The sequence below is a fragment of the Rhincodon typus genome, chromosome 26, assembly GCF_021869965.1.
Source record: "Rhincodon typus isolate 14 chromosome 26, sRhiTyp1.1, whole genome shotgun sequence".
NCBI lineage: Eukaryota > Metazoa > Chordata > Chondrichthyes > Orectolobiformes > Rhincodontidae > Rhincodon > Rhincodon typus.
In genome coordinates this window covers 32640916-32658571 of record NC_063357.1, presented here as the reverse complement: position 1 = coordinate 32658571, position 17656 = coordinate 32640916, and the positions used below count along the sequence as shown (strand labels likewise).

Below are 17656 nucleotides of genomic sequence, written 5' to 3'. Positions count from 1 at the left end.
GAGACACAGAGACACAGAGACACAGAGACACAGAGACACAGAGACACGTGCTTTAAAATAGAAAAGCCAAAACAGACCAATAAAGAACATGCTGGAAATCTTTAGAAAAGGTTAGGAAGTTAGCTTTACTAGTTGAAAATTAGAGTTTAGATTAAGTCAGCCAATCTACTCATGTGGGGAAATGCAGAACATGGTATATGATGACACAAAAATATATTGTCAATTGTTTCCATTGCAAAAGTCTGATCTTTAGTCAAGGGGTTAAAAATATAACCTACAGAATATCAGCCTTGGATCAGGTAGGTCATGAATGGTCTAGTTTCTTCTATTCAAAGAAAATGCTTTGTTCCAGACTCTCAACTTCAATTGCACTAATATGACGATTTTCCAACTTCCACACCAACCGGCCTGCTGTTATTGGAGTGAGATTGACCATTTACTCATTTCACACAACATTACAGTCACCAGACAGATTAAAATCCAAGCCAAATAAATAAATAAGTATCTAACCAACATACCACCCAATCATTTTCATTAATATTCCAAGATGACGACCACCAAAACCTAATCACATTATCATAAAGTCAAAACAAAAAAAGTTACATATCACTAAAGGAGCAAAACAAAATCCTAGGCATTTATTTTATTGGTTCTCAGATTGTGGACTGCACTGGCAAGTCAGCCTTTATTCAACAAGTCTGAGAGGCATCAATCATGATGTGTGGGACCTAATGTGGCTTTTGCTTTCAGCAGTGTTCCTTTACCTGATGTGGCAATGCTTAGGTTATCCCTCGTAAAACAAGAAACTAGGACATTGGTAACATGGTATTGAAGAATCTAACCAACACTTATTACAGCTCATTAATATATACAAGTATTACATTCATAGACACGTGTGTCAGAGTTAATATTAAGTGATTCAATTACAAACAGCAGAATGCTACCAGCACATCATGCTTCAAGGGACGTGAGAGAAGATGAAATTTGATATGTTTTTACCCTAAAGTCACATGCTTTGGACATGATATCACTGTATCATGTCTCTTAAAGCTATACTGCTATACTAACTGTGAGACATAACATAACAAGCTCCTTTTTCCAAAGATAAAAGATAAAAGATTGTCTCCAGCAGATAAAAGATAAATCCACATTCTTTATTCATTCATGTGATGAGGGCATCACTGGCTAGGCAGCATTTATTGCCCATCCCTAATTGCCCAGAAGGAAGGTAAAAGTCAACCACATTGCTGTGGGTCTGGAGTCACATGTAGGACAGACCAGGTAAGGATGGCAGTTTCCTACCCTAAAGGACATTAGGTTTTCCTGACAATTGGCAATGGATTCATGGTAATCAATAGACTCGTAATTCCAGATTCTTACTGAATTTCAATTCCACCATCTGCCGTGGCAGGTTTCGAACCCAGGTCCCCAGAATGTTATCTGGGTCTCTGTATTAACAGTCCAGTGATAATACTACTAGGCCATCACCCTACACTCCACCCCACACCCCTCCCCCCACCCACCACCTTTGGTAATTACAATCACAGATGAAAACATTTTCCAAGATTAACAAGTCAAATTTCAATGTCTTGTTTTGTACATTTGATTGATATTTGTTGTATTTGTTTGACGACTTGATGTTTTGCTTCTGGTTGCTATCAGTCAACATCATTGTTCAAACATTATTGGATTTTCCTTCCTCACTCTTTTTGTGCATGTCTGGCATGTTGAACATTGGTCTGAACGGACTTCTGGTCTTTTGTTATATAGCATCACAATTAATAATGACTTTATATGACCTGGGATGGTTGTATGTTTGTATGTTCGAGAATCCTTTGCTGGTACCCATGTATTTATTTTTGTAACTCTGACTCCAGTGCAGAATTTCGGTTGCTCTCTACCTGCTTGCTCATTGTGTATGTCCTTCACGCATGGAAGAGAATGCCATTTATTTGGAATGATTAGACAATTGGTTGCTAGGCAAAGTCATTCACTTGCTTTCTGAGCATTAGTTGTGCTGGGGATTGTCGTCACCTCCATTGATGTTAGATGAAAATGCTGCAATGCAATGTGAAAATCTTGTTTTCTCGTTTGACACTTGTTGATCATTGATTTGGTCCTATGTACCGTTCATTGTCCTGGATCTTTTAAGTGTGGATAGTGCAGCAAGGACATGATATAGGTCACTCCCCACTTTGTGTGCATGTCTTGAAATGCTTTACCAGTAAACTGCGGTCCGTTGTCAGATACTCTGTTACGGGACACTAAATAAACTGAATATTGTGGTCATTGTGTTGTGATGATTCCATTCTTTGTGTTGCTAAATTGCTGAACGATAGGAAATTTAGAGAAGTAATCCAACACAAGGATGTAATCTTCCCTATGCACTGCGAATAGATCTTTTGCTAGTTTCATCCAAGGAGTGGATAAAATATCATATGGACATAAAAGCTCCCCTCACTTTGGGGTTGGTCCTTTTGGCATGTCTCGCATGAATTCACAGGTTATTGAATACCCTTATTTACCTCTGGTCAGTCCAAAGACACTCATACTCGCATCTGGTACTGCAACCCCAATGTGCTCCTGGTATAGCATGGTTGATATCCTGGCATAAAGGCATCAGGGCTTGCTTACCTTAAAAATGACATGCCATGAAATACTAAGTTCATCTCTGAATAGCCAAAATAATAATTGTTCCCAGCTACTACTTTAATACTACAGAGTATCCCTGGATAATAGTCATTTGCAGCTCTTGTAGTTCCTCACCTTCACTAATTGCCTACAGCAACTATTTACACTGACTGTCACTAAAGCCGAATGTATCATTTTCAGTTGCATAATGAAGAACATCCAAGTGTCTATCAAAAGAAATATCTTAGTCTTTGTGTGGATTGTATAATCAGGTCAGTGTGACAGATATAACTATCCTGGTATCGGACTTAAAAGTCATATCCTCACACCTGGATTAACAGGCACTACAAAAGTCAAGGTGCATTCGTAAGCAGTTTATAGCAGGTCATTTCTCGCATCTTACATGTTTCAACCATGAAATTCTCATCAAATAAGTGGATGTGAAATTACACAAATGCCAAATATTGGCAGCTAATATTTCACGCAAAATTAGGAAAGTTTGCTTAGACCTTTTGGCGATGCATCCGCTTCAAGAATGATGTCATACCTAAGGTCAGAATATTGCAAGATTTTCCTGACAGAACCTACTTGAGAATCAAAGACGCATTGGCAGTTGTCTTGCCACACTCAAGAGACGTGAATCTTGAGTAGATTTTTCAGTGGAGGCATGGTTTCAGGGACGTTGGGAATATATGGGAAGCAAGAATTATAAAGTCCAAGGCATCATCACAGATCCTTGTTATCCTGGGAGATCAGAATTTGTTTTACTTCCTCTTACTTGGACAGGGACAGACTTCATGAATACAGTAAACAGTCCCATATATGTTTATCTCGTGGATGGTACTGTGTACTATTAAATGTCAATCCATGTTGTGAGCCATCTGCCATCAGTAGAAGGTTGTGGTCTGATCCATGACCATGATATCATCAGCTCACCAAATACTTTCAACAGTTCTATCCATGTGCTGTTAGAATAAGTCTTGATCTACTGATAGTCCAAATAAAAACTATCAGAAACTGTATCATTCAAAAGGCATCCTAAACGTTGAGAGTTCCCGGTATTCTTCTGCTAAATGGACAGGCTGGTGTCCATGTTTCGCATCCAGCTTGGAAAACAATTTTGCTCTTGAAAATTTACAATTCTTCCAGTGTCAGTATTTAGTCATAGATGACTCACCTTGGATGTAGGCATACTCTAATGCCATAAGAGCCCACAGCGTTAGGGGCAAGCTACTGGCATAGACAGAGGATTGGCTGACTGGCAGAAGGCAGAGAGTGGGATAAAAGGGTCTTTTTCAGGATGGCAGCCAGTGACTAGTGGAGTTCTGCTGGTGTTAGTGACGGGACTACAAACATTCATGTGATATGAGGAACTGAGGGCTTTGCTGCTAAATTTGCAGGTGACACAAAGCTAGGTGGTGGTGCAGATAGTGTTGAGGAAGTGGGAAAGCCGCAGAAGGACTTGGACAGGCTAGGAGTGTGTGCAAAGAAGTAGCAATACAATATGGGAAAGTGTGAGGTTATGCACTTTGGTAAGAAGAATAGAGGCATTGAATATTTTCTAAACAGGGAAAGGCTTCAGAAACCTAAAGCACAAAGGGACTTGGGAGTCCTAATTCAGGATTCTCTTAAAGTTAACATGCAGGTTCAGTTGGCAGTTAGGAAGGCAAACACAATGTCAATATTTATTTCAAGAGGGTTAGAATATAACAACAGTAATGTATTGCTGAGGTTGTGTATGGCTCTGGTCAGACTGCACTTGGAATTGAGAGAGCAGTTTTGGGCCCTGTATCTAAGGATGTGCTGGCCTTGGAGGGGATCCAGGTGAGGTTTACAAAAACGATCCTGGGAATGAAGAGCTTGTCATATGGGGAGCAGTTGATAAAGAGCTTGTCATATGGGAAGCAGTTGAGGATTCTGGGTCTGTACTCAGAGTTTAGAAGGATTAGGGGGAATCTCGTTGAAACTTACAGAATACTGAGGTGCCTAGGTAGAGTGGATGTGGAGATGATGTTTCCACTAGTAGGAAAGACTAGGACCTGATGGCACAGACTCAATGAAGGGACAACCCTTTAGAACGGAGATGAGGAGGAAGTTCTTAAGCCAGAGGGTGGTTAATCTGTGGAACTCATTGTCACAGAAGGCTGTGAAAGCCAAGTCATTGAGTATATTTAAGACAAGGTTCTTAATTACTAAAGGGATCAAAAGCTACAGTAAGAAGGCAGGAGAATAGGGTTGAGAAATATCTATATCTAATGGTCTTATCTTCCTTTAAAATGCACATGATGGAATTACACCAATCTGTGCGGTGATCAATCTTCCAAAGTTACAAGGTTTAACTCCTTCTCATCAGTTCCACATGAAACTTCTCTTGAATATGCAAACTGCACTTTCTTGGAGGATCAATAAATGAGATTGTATCATCCTCGTGGCAAATCCTTATCACCATTAAAATTGCTGATTGTGTTGAAGCAGTTTGGTGCCAGGCATTCGAGATCTTTAACTGGTTTGATTGCATTTCGAGTGGTCTGTTCACCACAGGGAGTGCAGATGGAATCTCATGGATGGGAATATACCAAGACTGTGTATACCAGTAATCCTGAGTGTGCTGGATTGCACAAGTTCACTAGGTAGAAAATGGCAGGAAGCCAATACCCAGGTTCGATTCCAGCCTCGGGCGACTGTGTGGAGTTTGCACATTCTCCCAGTGTCTGCGTGGGTTTCCTCCGGGTGCTCTGGTTTCCTCCCACAGTCCAAAGATGTGCAGGCTAGGTGGATTGGCCAGGCTAAATTGCTCGTAGTGCTCAGGGATGTGTAGATTAGGTGGGTTATTGGGGGATGGGTCTGGGTGGGATGCTCCAAGGGCCAGTGTGGACCTGTTGGGCTGAAGGGCCTGTTTCCACACTGTAGGGATTCTATGATTCTATGAATATAAGCTTATATATTGGTACTACAGTGTGATTCTTCCAATGCATAGAATCAGTGATCCATAATACACTGAGACAGTCTCTTATAGGTTGTATTGTGGACCACTACTTGCTGAGGTAATATGTTGGCACAAGCAATTGTGTTGAATTTAGCTTTTAGGGTGTGTCATCTTAATTTTTCAGGACATATGATGTTACTGGATGTGAAAACCTCTGATCACGTTATTCCATTGACATGGTGTGCGAGATTAACAACACAGAAAATATAAGCACCTTTTGAATTGTGCCTTTCGCTTGGGTGACTCTGAACCCTGTAGATGTGTTTGTACATCATCTGAACACTTTCCTTGCTTCTAGTGTTGCAGTGTTTCACTATCTTGTGGTCACCTATGTTTTCTTCTGCAATCTGACTTGACCTTTGTAAGCAGATTTTCTGTACGCATGCCCAATGCCTCTTGGTGCCACATGCTTTTCAGATATCAAAATAAGCTGTGCAGTGTTTGAACTGGTGCAGCAAACACACCAATTATAGATTTTGTTGATTTGTTCCACTTTACTCACCATAGCATATATCTATCAGCATATCATGCACCAAGTGTCCCGAGTCAAGATCAGAGTCTGAGACCTTTCTCCTCTCAGGTCGCACACTATTGTATGAAGATGACATTGTCAGCATGTCCCTTAAAAGGTATACAGACATACTGGGAAACACAACAGCACTAATGTTATGTGTAAGTCAGACCAGACAGATGTAGCAAGTTCTCTTTCCTAAAGGACAATCTAGCATATGAACATATGAATTAGAAGAAGGAGTAGGCCATTTGGCCTCTCAAGCCTGCTGTGTCACTCAATAAGATCAGAGCTGACCAGATTGTGGCCACATCGCCATTTTCCTGCCCAACCCCTGCAGGCTCCAATTGGATTAATACTGAGGAGTGCATTAAGGACTACAGAATATGTGATGTCATAGGGATTCGGGTGGGAAAACCAGGAGATAGGTCTACCATCTAGGTCTCTCCATATTCTCAGTAACAAAGTCTGTCATGCCAGTGCATCTTGTACATAGTTGCCATCATGCAATAAACTAAATCTTTTTAAAAACAAGAGCTTCTACTTGTTAAACTGCCTGGGTAACTTTCCTCTAAATCAGTCTAGTCCTATAGGTCTCAACCTCAAAAAGGAGGATAGTGGCAGCAAATTTACTCATTGTAAAGCAAGGTAACTGTGGTGAGGACCATCATACAACGTGCTCTATACCCTTTGAATCTCTCGATCAAGAATTACTGCTGTCTGGGGAGAAGACTTCCACTGACCTTCAACCCTCAAAACAAACAAAAAATTCTCATCTCTGCCTTAAAAGCTAACAACTTTTACGGTTTTCTTTTTCTGATATTATCCCACAAGGTAATGGATTTATTGAATTAAATCTCCCATCCTACTATGGCGCAGTTATGAATTAATGATCATAAGTTCGGTTTTGCAATCATAGGCCCCAAAAACACACATTTGATGTGTATTTTGACTTAATGTATTCACTCATTCCACCTACGTATAAGTGAATTCACTTACTTCCTGTTCCGCTCTTTCACCACCATCCTGGTCATGCTCTGGATGCATTGTGCTCGGTAGTTTTCATAGTGCACGTCACGGGTCACATCTTTCAGATCCTGCATGTGTGTTCGAATCAACATGTTTCGTAATCTCACAAAGTCACAGTGAGCAGGATTCTCCACTGCAAAGAGGAAGAGCATAGAAGGTATCAGTAGTCATAGTCAGTACATTAACAGATAGATCTAAATGGTGCAAAGCTTCTCATTATACACTCATTTTTGTTATGTGGGTTGGTTAATGCATGACTAATTTGCATTATAGCAAGGCCCCACAAACAGCAATGAGACAAATGACCAGTTAGTTTGATATTAATGGTGTCAATGAGTGCAAATCATTGACCAAAAGATCAGGAAAACTCTGTTGCTCAAATAACATCACAGAACTTTTTTCTCCCCCCTTTATTCATTCACGGGATGAGGGCATTGTTGGCTAGGCAGCATTTATTGCCCATCCCTAATTGCCCAGAGGGCAGTTAAGAATCACATTGCTGTGGGTCTGGAGTCAGATGTAGGCCAGACCAGGTAAGGATGGCAGTTTCCTTCCCTACAGGACATTAGTGAACCAGATGGGTTCTTCCTGACAATTGACAATTGACAATGGATTCATGGTCATCATTAGACTCTTAATTCCAGATATTTATTGAATTCAAATTCCACCATATGCCGTGGTGGGATTTGAACCCAGGTCCCCAAGACATTATCTGGGTCTCTGGATTAACAGTCCAGCGATAATACCACTAGGCCATCACCTCCCCACTAACATTCATGGAAACAGAGAAGGGACAGCCTCAGTTTTCATCACATCCAAAGGCTAACACTTTCAACAAAGCCACCTTTCCTTAGTGTTGTGTGTCGTGTCAGACCAGGTTAATACTCAAGTCACACCATCACTTCATGTGGGCAAGAATGCTACCAAGGGAGTTTGGAAAAGATTAGACATACATCAAACCCAATTATTAAATGGTAATACAGAGTGAACTGCTTTTAACCTGGCTTCTCTTTAAAGCCACTGCTTGGTAACTCCATATAAAGAGGTGGTCTAAAATGGCATACTTTGAAATGCAATTGGAGGTGAATTGCTGGGGTGGGATTCAGTAAATTAACGGAAAGCCGTAAACCCCATCTTAAAAGCGCTGTGGATAGTTGAATTCTTAAATAAAAGCAGAAAGTACTGGAGAAACTCAGTAGATCTGACAGCATCTATGGAGAGAGAAACTGAATTGATTATGTTTCTGTTACAAGGAAATAATGCCCTTTCAACTACTCTATCCAGGACCCTCAATTACAAACAATTCAGCCTTAGCCTTCTCTAAGAACCCTAAACTATCCAATCTTCCTTTACAGTGAAAATACTCCAGTCCAGAAAACCTCCTTGTAAATCTCTTCTGTACCATTCTCTGCAATGTGGGATATGGGCATGACTGACCAGACTATTACATTGATCCAGCTAAATCTCCTGGTCTTTATCCTTTAAGCAAAGGTGCAAGACAAAAATATTTAGATTGAACAAAAACTTTAAAAAAAATACACAATTACCTTCAACAATTCCCCAGGGATACAGTCGCCCCCGAACTCTCCTTCCTTTGGCTTCAACCACGGTATTGCTACCGATCACAGTGAATGGGATGCTGTCCTGGAAGAGAACATTAAAGGCCAGAAAAAAAGAAAATGTTGAAATTAATATACTTCTTTGAATATTAATACTTCTGTTTGGAAGGAGAATCCACTGCATTGACCACTGAGCAGTGGTATAGAGAATTGAGTCTCAGGGGAGAATAATGACTATATTACAAAAACCATACAGAAGCTATGTTCCAACTTTTTTTCTATTTACTCATGGAATGTAAACATGACTTGACCAGCATTTGTAGCCAATCTCTAACTGCCAATGAGAACTGGTGGTAAACTGACTTCTCAAACCATTACAATCCATGTGTGTATGTTGCTAGTGGAGGGAATGAATATTAATGCTGGTGAATGGTGTGTCAAACAGGTTGCTTTATTCGGAATGGTGTTGAGCGTCCTAAGTGTTATTGGAGCTGCACTCATCCAGGTAAGTGTTAAGTATTCATCACATTCCTGACTTATGCCTTGTAGATGGTAGACAAGTTTTGGAAAGATACTTAGGGAGTCATTTGCCACAGAATTGTTAGCTTTATGTGGCAAGACCAGTTGAGTTTCTGGTCAATGGTCATGTCCAGGATGTTGATCTTGCATTTTGCTATTGCTTGCTGCTTCTGCTATATGGTATGGAAGGAGTCCTGCATTACAACTTTACCAGGTTGACATCTGATTTTTAGGTATGCCTGATGCTGCTCCTAACATGATCTCCTGCATTCTCCATTGATCCACAGTTGGTCCCCTGGCTCATTGGACTGATATAGTGGGAGATATGCTGAGCTTTGAGATTACTAGTCATGGTTGACGACAATTGTACTGTTGCTGATGCCTCACAATGCCTCATGGATGTCCATTTTTGAGTTGCAAAACATGTTAAAGTCTATCCCATTTAACATGGTCGTAATGCTACACAACCTGATGAGGGGAATCTTCAATGTGAACACCAGTCCACCATCTTCACAAGAAAGTGCGGTGGTCACTCCTATTGATACTGTCATGGACAAATGAATCTGTGGCAGGCAGATTGGCAAGGGGGAGGTCAAATATGTTTTTCCTTCTTGTTGGTTTGCCCACTATCTGCGTCTGACCCAATCTAGCAACTACATAGGACTCCACACACCTGGTTAGTGGCACAGCTGAAGGCATTTAACAGTCACTCCTATTAAATGTTCCTCACCTTCAGTTCCTGATCTTGTCGTTTAAATTCTTCATCCTCATCAGAGTCACATTCCGGAAACTGGTAGATATTGATCCCGTAGAATTTGATTTCCTCACGGATCTGAGGAGGAAATGTTAGAAAATGTAACTAGAAAAGGCATTTTTGAGTTACCTATCTGGAGAACAGAAGCTCAGGACAAAAGTCTAAACACCATCTGCTGGTGGAAGGCAAGTACAGTCACAATTCTCTGATAAATGGGACATTCCACTTACAGCTTACACAATGTACTCTTGCACGGGCTAAGAAATCTTCACCCCAATCTGGTTGTCTCTAAGTCTTGATCAGCTTTAAGCTGCGTATTTAGGGTTGAATGCATTTGTTGACAAGATTTGGATATTTAAATGATGGTAAAACTAACATGTATAAACCGATATGCAACCAGCGAATCACATTCTTTATACAGTTAGTGAAGGCAATATTTCCATAGCAATACAAAATAATTTAACAGTCATTAATAATCTTGCTCAGTCAAACTGTAGCATGGCAGGTTAGGAAATAAAACAACACAGAATTAGATCTGTGTAGAGACCCCTCTATTCAGCATCTAATTTTACTACAGCTAGCTGGATTTTGATACTCATTTCCTGCAAATGAAAGACACCCGTTCCTCAACACTGATACATTACCTCTGGATAAGGACAAAAACCTCACACAAGTTTTGTTTTCTGACTTTATTAAGTTCTGTTAGAACCCAAATAAAACAACCGCAGGATTCAAAGTAAATTTGACAGCATCGGGTTGATGTTTCAGGAATGAGCGTGTCACCAGGTTCCTGGCAGTCACTATGTTGCTGATAATTCTAACTGAGGACAAGGCTTCATTGGTTATCGCGGACTTTACATCAGTCTACATGGCAGATAGCATTAACAACATTTCAAAAATACTAAATAAGCAGTCAAGGAGCAAAAAAATAAAGACATGAATACAACTATTAGAAAAAAAGTACTAATAAATTAATGGGGCTAAACTCTGCTAAGTCCCTAGCCCTGAAGTAATGCATCCAAAGATATTAAAGAAAGTAACTGGAGAGATAATGGATACACTGGTAGTACTTTTTCAAGAATCCTTAGATTCTGGAGAACTTCCAATGTGACACCTTTATTCTAAAGGGGAAAGAAGCAAAATTACAGGTAACCATGGGCCAGTTAGCCTAACATCTATTATTAGAAAAACGTTAGAGTTGATTATTAAGGTTGCAATGGCAAAGCATTTATAACTGCACAATATAAATCAGGCAGAGTCAGCATGGCTTCACAAAAGGGGAAATCATGCCTGACAAATTTATTAGAATTTGAGGCGGTAACAAGCAGGATAAAGGGGAACCGGTGGATAACATACTTAGACAACCAGAAGGCATTTGAAAAATTACCATAACCATTAGGCTATTTAATAGTATAAGAGACAATGGTATTGGGTGGTATATTAGCATGAATAAAGAATTGGCTTACTAATAAAAGACAGAGAGACAGAGGCAAATAGGTGGAAAGGCAAGTGGTGAAGAATGACACAAAGATTCTACAGAGGGATATAGACAGGTTAAGTGAACAGGCAAAAACTTGGAGATGGAATATAATGTGGGAAAATGTAAGGTTATGCACTTTGGCAGGAAGAGTACAGGAGCGAATATTAATCAAATGGAGAATGACAGCAGAATGCTGCAGCATGGGGCTTTGGAACTCCTCGTGCATAAATCACAAAAAAAGTTAACATACAAGTTCAGCTGGTAATTTAGAAGGCAAAGGGACTGTAGACCTTATTTCAAATGTAATGGTAAATAGGGAGGTTCTGCTAGATCTATACAAGTTACTCAAACCCACCAGTTTTGCACTTCTCATCTAGGTAAACATATACTACCATTGGGGGCCATCAAGAGAAGGTTTATTAGATTGACCCCAGCTTTGGAGGGATTTTTTAATGGAGATGTTTAGTAGGTTGGGCCTTTACATATTGGAGTTCAGAAGAATGAGAAGTGATTTTACTGAAACAAACAGGATTCCTTGTGGTCCTGACAGGATAGATGCAGAAAGGTTTTGCCCCTTGTAGGAGCATCTAAGACTAGAAAGCATAAACTCAATAAGTAAGACAGAGATAAGGAGAAATTTCTTCTGAGAGTATAGGCAATCAGTGGAATTCTTTGCTGCAGAAGGAAGGCTATACAGGCTGGGATATTAAGGTATTAATAGCTGAGATAGAGAGATTTTGAAATAGCAGTCAGTTAAGCAGTCAATACTGCACTATACAATATGTATAACCTTAACTCCAGGCTACAATGGAAAAGCTTCTACCTGTAAAATAAGCAGGCAACAACCTATATTTGTGCTATATGCAAGTAATCATCTTTTGTTTATTCACCGAAACAGTGAAGCAGAAATTACCTTTCAACAAAACTTCCCCAGAAGACATTAAATATTTAAAAGAAAAGAGATTTTTAAAAGGATTTTAAACTACTGTCTGGCCAATAAACAAAACAAATCTAGGCTGCTGACTTCAGCTTTAGACTTTTAAATTCCATTTAAAGACAGGAGGACTGTTTAATTAGTTTCTTGCTTTGTATTTAGGTTGTTGCTAGTTGGATAATGTCGAGGAAGTGCAGCGAAGGTTTAACAGGCCGATTCCGGGTCTGACGTATGACGAGGGATTGACTAGGTTGGGATTGCTTTCACTGGAATTCAGACGAATGAGGAGGATCTCAGAGACTTATAAAATTTTAACAGGACTGGACAGGGTAGATGTAGGGAGAATGTTCCCAATGGTGGGTGTGTCCAGAACCAGGGGTCACAGTATGAGGATTCAGGGTAGACGATTTAGGATGGAGATGAGGGGACATTTCTTCACCCAAGGAGTGGTGAGCCTGTGGAATTCAATACCACAGAAAGTAGTTGATGCCAAAAGATTGAATGTATTCGAGAGGTGATTAGATATAGCACTTGGGGCAAATGGGATCAAAGGTTATGGGGAGAAAGCAGGATTAGGCTATTGAGTTGGACGATCAGCCATTATTGTGAAGAATGGTGGAACAGATTCGAAGGGCCAAATGGCCTCCTCCTGCTCCTATCTTCTAGGTTTCTGTATTATTCCTTCTGAATTATTCCCCACTCTCTAAGAGTATGTGAAATACAACGCCCACGTCTGGCTTAACATTACCGCATTATTCATCTGCTCCTTACAAATCACAGCAAATGCAGAAAACGTGCCCCCACAGTTTTAAAGGAGGAAGAATAAATCAGTCTGCTGCATACAAGCAGAGAGAATAGGCTTAGCAAGTTGTTTTAAAGATTGTATTCAGTTTTTAACAGTTGTGTGTCTTCTGGTAAAAGGATATGTCAAGGTCAAGGGGTATTCATTCATTCTCCCATTCACAATTAGAGATCAGACAAACACGGTTCCTGGTAAGGTTTAATTTTGGAGTTCTGAGGAAGGGTCACTCGACTTAAAACGTTGACTAATTTCTCTCCACAGAAGCTGCCAGACTCGCTCAGCTTTTCCAGCAATTTCTGTTATTGTTTATTTTTGGGGTGATGGCTGGTTTTATTTGATCCAGTGCAGACGTGAGGCCCAATTTCTGTTGGGAACAGATAGTCAGTGCCCTAACTTTCTAAAGACCATAACAACATCGTGGTCAAGTTAAATTAGAAAATGGAGTTTATTTTGTCCACTATTGGATGGGACAGAAACTGCTTCACAACATGGACAAGCATACAAACACACATGGAGAGATAAAATAAAAGAAAGAAGTTGGAGATCATTCAATTAGTAACAAATAAAAAAACAAAGGATACCAGAGATCAAACATTTCCTTGCTCCTTTGGACCTTGCTACAGTCCAAAGTCTGTAGGGAATTAATAGTCTTAGAAACTCTTCATAGGATACGAGCAACAGTCGCTCTTCCCCATTACACTTGGCACCATCCCTCACCTCATCCTCCACTACATTGATGACTGTATTGGCACTGCCTTGTGCTCCCATGAGGAGCTTGAACAGTTCATCAACTTTACCTACACCTTTCATCCCAACCTCAAATTCACCTGGACCATCTCTGATACCTCTCTCTCCTTCCTGAACCTCTCCGTCTCCATTTCCGGTAACTGCCTCAGCAGTAACATCTATTTCAAACCCATTGACTTCCACAGCTACCTGGACTACACCTCCTCTCACTTACCCTCCTGCAATAATGCGATCCCTTGCTCCCAATTCATCCGTCTCCGCCGCATTTACTCCCAAGATGGAGCGTTCCACTCACGGACATCCCAGATGTCCTCTTGCTTCAAGGACCACAACATCCCCCTCCCTTCATTGAGCCACAAAGTCCTCAACCTCATCTCTTGCATTTCCCGCACTTCTGCCCTCAAACCCTCTTCCCCCCCACAACAAAAATAAAGACAGAATCCCGCTTGTCCTCACATACCACCCCACCAACCTTCGCATCCAGCACATCATCCTCCGCCACTTTCGCCACCTACAATCCGTCGCCACCACTAAAGAGATATTTCCCACCCCACCCCAACTGCCTTTCATAGGGACCACTCACTCCGCGACTCCCTCATCCGCGCCACACTCCCCACCAATCCCATCACCCCAGCAGCTTTCCCTGCAACTGCAAGAGGTGCTACACCTCCCCTCTCATCTCCATCCAAGGCCCAAAGCAAACTTTCCACATCCGACAGGAGTTCACCTGTACATCCTCCAACCAGGTCTACAGTAACCGTTGCTCCCGATGTGGCCTCCTCTGCATCGGGGTGAGACCAAGTGCAGACTCGGTGACCGATTCGTGGAGCATCTGCGCTCCGTACGCTATAGTCAACATCACCTTCCGGTTGCTAACCATTTTAACTCCCTCCTCCCATTCCCTGGATGAAATGTCCATCCTTGGCCTCCTCCAGTGCCACAATGACGCATGCCACACATGAACTGGAGCAGCAACACCTCATATTCTGCCTTGGGAGCCTACAGCCCAATGGCCTTAATGTAGAATTCACCAGTTTCAAAATCTCCCCACCCTCGGCCTATGTCCAATCCTCCCTCTCATCCCCACCTCCTTGACCTGACACTACTTGTCCATCTTCTTTCCCACCTATCTGTCCCACTCTTCCCACTGACCAAACCCCACTGTCCCCGACCTGCATCCACATATCACCATCCCACCTAACTTTTGCCAGCCCCTCTCTATTTATTTCCAAGCTCCCTCCCCAGTCCTGATGAAGGGTGTAAACCCGGAAAGTCGACCTTCCTGCTCCTCTGACGCTGTCTGACCTGCTGTGTTCCTCCAGCTCCACACTTTGTGGGGATTGGCTGATTGACTAGCTAGAAACTAAGGAGTTACAGCAATCTTCTCAGTTTAAAAAGCTTCAAAAGTCTTCTGAGGAAATTTTGCTGAAATGTTAACTTCTGCTTCACTATTTTGATAACAGAATATTTTACCTGCAGAAAGCATAAAGCAAAGATTGTTGTTTTTTTTTAAGACAGGCCAAAAGCTTTTCCGTTGTAGTGGGAGTTAGAGGCGTTGATTGTTGTTAGTACATCAATAGAATAGCACTGACCCCTTCACTAATGGCTATTTCAAAATTCAATGATTAAAAGGCAGTTGGCTTCACTACAATGGGAGACATGTGACCTAGTCGCCTGGCAAGGGTAAAGACAATTACTATGGAGACAAAGGCTTCCATTACAAATAGCCAACTGCGTATGGCCCATTCCAGAGGTCAAGTAGAATATAATGAACACAGTGTAATTTGGATTTCTATTTGTTAAATAGAATTTTTTAAAAAAAAAATTCGAGATAGACATTTCTGTGTCAGGTTATTATACAATTGCAATCATTTCAAACCCATCAGGAGGTACCTTACTCTTTATTGTCTGGCTAATATTGACTTTGGGGAAATTTCTAGAAGGTTATTGCTAAAGTCACAATCACAGCAGCCTTATTTGTTGGGCTGTTTAATGTGTTTTTAAAACACTCATTAAAATATGTAAATTTATATATGTAGATAGATAGATATTAAAGATTGTTTTTTTTGCTCAGTTTGTAACACTGGAGAAAATGAAGACCACCATTGGCAAAAGAGCTCTAAGCCCTAGAACGCTCTCTCACAACCTCCGACTCTTTACCTTTCTTTTCCCATGTAAGATACTCATTCAAACCTGGCCAGGCTTTCGGCCATCTGCTTCAAAATCACTTTGTGGCTTGGTGTATACTTTGCCTCAAAAACGCTCCTGTGACACTATCTGGAATTTCAAATATCATGTCATTGACTCACTAAGAATAAGACAAACTCAGTTTGAACCCTATCTTCTGGCTCAGAAGTGATAGACCTATCAACTGAGCCCAGATGACATCTGAAAATTCTATGACATTGCTGCTTAGTGACCAGAGTATCCCTTCCCTCAGGACTATTAACTAATTGATAACACAGAATTCTAAGTTTAACCCATTTGTTGCTGCTAAACAGTGGAATAAGTGGCCTTCAGAACGAAGGCCAATGTGTCAATTCCGATCCATCTCATTGTGTTGGTTGTGACTGACATAAACAATCCATTTACCTTGGGCTTCATTTTGGAAACCTCTGCAGGAGTCAGTGTGTCAGCTTTAGCGAGGAGAGGTACAATGTTCACCTTATCATGCACAGCTTTCATAAATTCCACATCCAATGGCCGTAACCTTCAAGATCAAACAAAATTTAAATCACAAGAAAGTCTCGGTTCTGGCTATTGTCAATTTGATAGAGTTATTTTACCTTAGAATTAAAAGTTATCACAATATTGTTTATAGTGTTCTTCTGAGAGGTTTATCTCATGGAGGATTAAGTGCCATATATTTATAGGAGGTGATGGCCTAGTGTATTATCACTAGGCTGTTAATCCAGAGACCCAAGTTAATGTCCTGGGGTCCCAGGTTCGTATCATGCCATGGCAGAAAATGGAATTTGAGTTCAATTAAAACAAAGTCTGGAATTAAGAGTCTAATGATGACCATGAGCCCATTGCCAATAGTTAGAAAAACCCTTTAGGGAAGGAAATTGCCATCCTTACCTGGTTTGGTCTACATGTGATTCCAGACCCATGGCAATGTGGTTGACTCTTAACTGCCCTCTGGGCAATTAGGGATGGGCAATAAATGCTGGCCTAGCCAATGACGCCCGCATCCCATGACTGAATAAAAAAAAATCCTGTCACACGTTGGCAAGACACTGGCACTTTACACGAGATTCGAAACCAAACAGTTTTTTTTTTAAAATAAGGAGTTGTTTTCGTTTCAGAGAGTCCTACACTTGGTCAGCTCCAGAGAAGATTTTCTTTTCTTCAAGGAATTTATTGAAGAGAAATCAATTTTATTCAGTTAATCGGGTTAGCGGTTGATCTTATTTAATTTTTAAATGTTTGATATTTTTTAATTTTTTCCCGTTTTAACAATATCAAGGTAACGAAAGGTAGTTTATTTTATATAAAAGGTGTTATTGAAACATTCCTTTTTTAGGCAATGTTTTTACAGCCATATATAAAGGTACAGAGTGAGATAGCTAGTAGATTCAGAAAAGTTATTATCCAGCAGGATCAGTCAGATAGAAGGCTGACTGTCAGGAAAGGTAAGAAGGTAGTTCAAAAGTCTCCAGTTGCTATTCCTCTATCAATAGATAATTCAGTTTTTGGAACAT

At 40.7% G+C, this 17656-nt stretch overlaps 1 protein-coding gene and 1 long non-coding RNA gene across 13 annotated transcripts in view; one reads left to right on the top strand and one right to left on the bottom strand.

Annotated features, from left to right (window-relative positions):
* The window catches only part of LOC109924869 (septin-5-like), a 155271-nt gene that overhangs the window by 21052 nt on the left and 116563 nt on the right, over window positions 1–17656 (bottom strand). For 10 of the 12 annotated variants that reach the window (XM_048612731.1, XM_048612740.1, XM_048612738.1 and 7 more), the window contains 4 exons: window positions 16545–16662; window positions 9966–10067; window positions 8705–8801; window positions 7128–7290 (listed from right to left, as the gene is read on the bottom strand). In XM_048612731.1, the coding sequence (XP_048468688.1) occupies window positions 7128–7290; window positions 8705–8801; window positions 9966–10067; window positions 16545–16662 (480 nt within the window). Of the gene's footprint in view, window positions 1–278; window positions 412–6119; window positions 6206–7127; window positions 7291–8704; window positions 8802–9965; window positions 10068–16544; window positions 16663–17656 lie in introns of all 12 variants that reach the window. The other 2 variants (XR_007264871.1, XM_048612732.1) reach the window with 2 other exon arrangements.
* The window catches only part of LOC125486186, a 56202-nt gene that overhangs the window by 36465 nt on the left and 2081 nt on the right, over window positions 1–17656 (top strand). The gene's annotated exons all lie outside the window — the stretch shown is intronic.